The sequence below is a fragment of the Cajanus cajan genome, chromosome 4, assembly GCF_000230855.2.
Source record: "Cajanus cajan strain Asha chromosome 4, NIPB_CcT2T_4, whole genome shotgun sequence".
In the NCBI taxonomy this organism is placed as follows: domain Eukaryota; kingdom Viridiplantae; phylum Streptophyta; class Magnoliopsida; order Fabales; family Fabaceae; genus Cajanus; species Cajanus cajan.
In genome coordinates, this window is record NC_138520.1 from 52,555,483 (window position 1) to 52,560,976 (window position 5,494).

The following is a 5,494-nucleotide window of genomic DNA, read 5'->3' on the forward strand; positions in this document are numbered from 1 at the left end:
CCAAACTCTTCTTCCTTTCCTCACTCCCTTATTATTTTATTTAATTAATCAAAATATTATTTATATTACAAACTTAATTAATTAATTAATTAAACCTATAATATTATTGAAAGAAATTTATTTTATTTCAAAAAATCTTTGATGTTACACAAAACAAACATACAAAAAAATGACCTATTTTTTTGTTTTTGTTTTCAGTAAACCTTTAAGTTGGGTTCTCTCCATTTACAACACATTTTATTTTTTATTTTATTTAATAAAAATACTTTAATTATATTATGAACCCAATTAATTAATTAATTAAGTTAGAAAATATATAATTATTTTACCAAACACTTGTGTTATTTTATTTATAAAAACCAGGATGATACATTTTATGTTTTCCTAAAACGCATATCTTTTCCTATTTTTAATGAACTTTGATCTTAGTCCAAATATCTGCAAACAACTAAACTCGTAAAGATTCTTTAACTCTTATAATTATAATGAACTTTGACCTATACTCATTCAAAGTATTGGTTTAATTATAACAAAATTTACTAATTTAAAAAGATGATACAATTATTCAATACAACCAGATTAATACTAATACAATTATTTGTTTATTTATATTAATAATATATATATATATATATATAAATTTTTATTATATGATATTATATAAATAAATAGGTTGATCTATTAGATATAATAAACTTTTTTATAAACCTAAATTTAATTTTTTTAAATAAATATTTTTTTTAAAGGTTTAAACCTGATCTTTTAATAAAAAGACTAATTCAAGTTAGACTTTAAAGAGATTAAACTATAATTTTTTTTTATTGAAAATTTAACTTATTCTCATCCTTAATTGTACTCACAAATCTATTAAGTTCATTTTATATAATTGAATTTAATGTTTTAATTTTTATAATATATTCAAAGAAATTAAGCTTTTATTGGTTAGGAAATACTTGAATAATAAAAAAAGAACTTTGGTGTATAGAGGACAGATTTGTACAAATTTATAATTTTTTTTTTGATAGAAACTAGCAGCACGATTTAGCACTTTAAAGTTTACCATTAAGCATTTTTATTTTTGTTTAACATTAAAACAGAGTTGAAAGTCGAACCATTGTGAAAGAAATTCATGCGCAATACACATGTATAGAAATAATAATTTTTAATTAAAGTTGTTAGAAAATAATCGATCTAATATTAAGAGCAACTTTAATGGGAGTTGCTTGTCCCATGAAGCAATTCAAGTCCTGATTTTTTTGTCACATGAGTTGCTTCCTCAAGCAACCGTTACTTACCAGATTTTAAGTAGATCTTATGGAACGTTTCGAAAATAATAATGATGAAAATTAATTTCGTATAATGTTTATGTAATTACTATTGCTTTATTTTATTTTTAATATCTACTTATATTATGTATTTTTTTTCGTAATTTATTTTCTTTCATTGTAGTGCAATTATCCTATTCAATAAAAATTTAAATTTGGTTCATAAATAATTAGAAAAAAATTTCTAAAAGTTGAATTTCTTAAAGTTCCTTGTTATTGAAGTAAATTAGTGTTTGAGTTGCTTAATGCTGACATGACACACCGGAAACCACTTTTTTCATTTTTTAATGCATAAAATAACTCAAATAAGTTGCTTCTATTGGAATGCCTTAAGTATTTATTTAATAATTTTTATAACATAAATGTAGTCATAAATTTATTCCAATATAATAAAAAATTGTTTATAAAATTCATAAATTATTTTATTGATGAATTAAATAATTTTCTTTTATAATTTTTTCGAATGTTTCTAAAATTATGAAAGGAATTTGGTATCAGTGAAAATTTTCCCGTGAATCATGCCCACAATAAATTAATGTTTTCAAAACTTTTGATTCGACATCTGAAAAGTATAAAATATATTTTTTATTAATATTAATCATATATATATATATATATATATTTTAAGATATTTATTAATTATACAACAATTTTTTTTCCTCCAAAAACTTTCATCTTACTTTCTTCCAAAATACAATAAAAATATTATATTATACTTTTTTATTAATATTTCAAAATAAAAGAAAAAAATAAATATCAATTTTAATTATAACTTTAATATCTATCTATATCTATTATAAAAGAGATATATTTTAATAATCATTTTTTTAATAATTTTATCTTTAATTTTTAAAATTATTTATCTATTTAAAAATTTTAAGTTTTTTAATAATTATTTTACCTCTTTTCTTATTAGTCGGTAAAAAAATTGTTGTAAAAAAACTAATACAAAATATTATTATAATACTTAATATATTTTATAATTTTAGTGTATTTCCTGGTTCCAGATTATATTATATATTAATTAAATATATATAATTATTTTAAATATAAAATGAGTAATATCTTTGAATTTTTTTTTAAATAATATCTATATCTATACTAATTAAACTATATTATGTAGTCGATACCAATTTTTATTATGAAGAAAATTTTTGTATATAGCTTTAATAATCGTTAAGATACTAAAATTGTTTCTTAAAATAAATATATTTTTAGATAAATTTTTATTTTTATTTTTTACTAATATATAATAGAATATATATATATATATATAATAACATAAATTTAAAAAAACAAAAATATAAAATAATAATTACATTAATTTTAAATTATTTTTTATTTTGATGTAAAAATAATTATAAAATTCACACAAAAATGTTAATTATTAAAAATTGGCATAATATTAAAAAAATAATAACACACTAATAAAATTAGAATTAAAAACTTTTCAAAATAAATTTAGAAATTTACTTACAGTTATGCTAAAAGAAATTATGATATATTTTATTTTATTTACTTACATTTATAAGAGTATATTTTGATATATATTTTACATTTAAAGATATTTTGATATTAAAGTGATAGATAATTATATTATTTTTTTAATTAAATAAGAAAATATATTTAATAATAAATTATTGTGAAAATATACTTGAAAAAAAAATTCTGTATAACACAGGGTTCACACAACTAGTAATACCAATCCTAATAGAGTTTGGCAAATTACAGATATTTGTAGACATTTGTTAAGGAAATAGGAGAAAAGATAAAATGTTGTAGAACATTCGGTGGGGGACATGTGTAGATTAGTGGATCCTATTCCAGAGTTTGTGTTGTACGTGGTTTCAGCTAATGAATTGCATGCAAAGATGTTGACACGTAGGGTATGAAGATGACATTTGACATGATGTAGTCCTTGCATCAGAAGATATATAAAGGGGTAGTAGGCCACAAATATTGAACACGTACTCTCCAAGCATTTGAGACAAGTTAACCAAAGGAAAGAGTGAATGGCTGATACAGGTGCAGGAGATGCAGTGAGAGGAGTGGTGGTATGTGACAACAAGTGTGGTTGCACCGTTCCATGCCCTGGTGGTGCCACTTGCAGGTCTCTTTCTTAGTATATAATTTCATCAAACTAAAGTAACCTATTTCATTAATTGTTGTATTAACCTATGTTATGTCATACGTAAATAAATGAGTTGTTTTTGTGATCAAAGGTGCAGTAGCTCTGGAACTGCATCGGGAGGGGGTGGTCACGTGACATGCTCGTGCGGAGAGCACTGTGAGTGCAACCCATGCTCGTGTTCTAAGACTGTGGCTGCTGGAAGTGGTTGCAGATGTGGTGCAGAATGCGCCTGTGCCTCATGTCGCACCTAATATCTTTTTAAATACAAAATATAAATTATAAAATTTTCTCATAGTGCTTCTATGTTTTTATTTAAATAAACGTCTAATCTTTTATCTGAATAAACACTTAGTGTCACACCTTAAGTCTCACATTTTATAATTTATGTATTAGTGAGTTGTGGTTGGTTTTTTAGTTAGCACTTGGTACTGAGGAGTTTCCCTTTGCAATAGGCATAACATGCTGTTATGCTTATGCCCAGTTTGTATACTTGAAAACAAATCAATAATGAATGAGAATATAATAGTAGTTTTTTAAGTATTTTTGGAGAGACTCTGCTTTCTTTACAATTAATTAAATCTGCTAATGTATGATTGAAATCCTAAACCCTACACTTCCAACACTAAGTGATGGGTAGGCCCTAGTGAGTAGGGGCAGGGGCCTAAATGAGCAGGGATAATTTGCGAATCTGAATTGAATCAAATAATCCAAATTAATCTAATAAATTTGGATTATTTGACTTGATCCAAATGATCCCAATGGTTCAAATGATTTGAATTGGTTGGGTTTTAATGTTTTAATATTTACTAGGTTAGATTGAATTTAATCCAACACCACTATATGAATCAGATCCAACCAATATATAATAATAATAATATTAATTATTAATATTAATATTAGAATGATTATTTGTTTTAAGATAATACTGACTTAATTTTATGAGTGGGACTTAATTTAATCAATTTAACCACGGACCGATTTTATATTTTTAATTTAGTTATATATAATAATAATAATAGTAATAATAATAATAATATTTAATTTAATTTGATCATTATATGAGTCGGATTTTATGTTTTCAATTCAATAATATAAATAATAATAATAATAATAATAATAGTATTTAAATAATTATTTATTTAAAATAATATTTATTATTATTCTTATTTAATAACGAGTTTTGTAATTATATATTTTTAACATTATATAATAATAATAATAATAATAATAATAATAATAATAATAAGGGTTGTGATTTTGTGATTTTAACTTGATTATTTATATTAATATATTTATATTAATATTAAAAGGAATATTATTTTTAATAATTATTTTTATTTTTTATTTTTATTTATTTATTAATAATTATTTTTTTAAGAATAGTTTTATTTTTTTATTATTTATTTTTTCATACAGATACAAAGTGTCAGTGTCTTTATCTGGTAGTATATAATAATATAATTTTAGATCGGTAGAATTATAATAATATAATATATTTATTTTAAATTTTATTTTATATTAATTAATATCAATTTTTTAATTAATAACAATATAATAAATTAATAAATTTATTTTAGAATTAAATTTGTATTATTTTTTTTATAAATTGGTAATATTATATTTATTATGATGTATCAAATGATTTAAATTTATTTTAAAATATTTAAATTTTTTATAAAAAATAAATAAATTTAATTATGACTTCTAATCTAAGCTAGTTTGTTTGTGATTGAATTAGATTAAATTGAATTTAAAAAAAAAATTGCAGAAACATGATACAATTTAATTTTTTAAATTTTTTTAATCCGCTTACTTTCCTATCCTCAGTGTCAGTGGCGGTCATTGTTTTTGGTTAAGGCTGGAATGAGTGGAGATCGATTTATCAATTATGTTTTCTTTTTGTCATTTTGAGCGTATGACTTGTTCCTCTCATGTATTTTAATGTGCTTTATTGTAGTGGTTGGAGTTTTTCCCTTCTGAAAAAAAACTTCCAACTCCCAGTAGGATAAATAATAATGTCAATTATTTTAGATTTAGT

The 5,494-nt window shown here is 21.6% G+C and overlaps 1 protein-coding gene across 1 annotated transcript; it reads left to right on the forward strand.

The window, feature by feature from the left end:
• The first annotated feature begins 3,274 nt into the window (after positions 1–3,274).
• Positions 3,275–3,996, forward strand: LOC114916898 (metallothionein-like protein 4A). The gene is made up of 2 exons (XM_029274549.2): positions 3,275–3,435; positions 3,548–3,996. The coding sequence occupies exons 1-2, from the start codon at positions 3,338–3,340 to the stop codon at positions 3,705–3,707; spliced, it is 258 nt and encodes an 85-aa protein (XP_029130382.2). The 5' UTR covers positions 3,275–3,337; the 3' UTR covers positions 3,708–3,996.
• The last annotated feature ends 1,498 nt before the right edge of the window (positions 3,997–5,494 follow it).

Coding starts and splice junctions, on each gene's coding strand:
- LOC114916898 (XM_029274549.2), top strand. CDS start 3,338: ATGGCTGATACAGGTGCAGGAGATGCAGTGAGAGGAGTGGTGGTATGT. Junction 3,436..3,547: donor CCTGGTGGTGCCACTTGCAG/GTCTCTTTCTTA, acceptor TTGTGATCAAAG/GTGCAGTAGCTCTGGAACTG.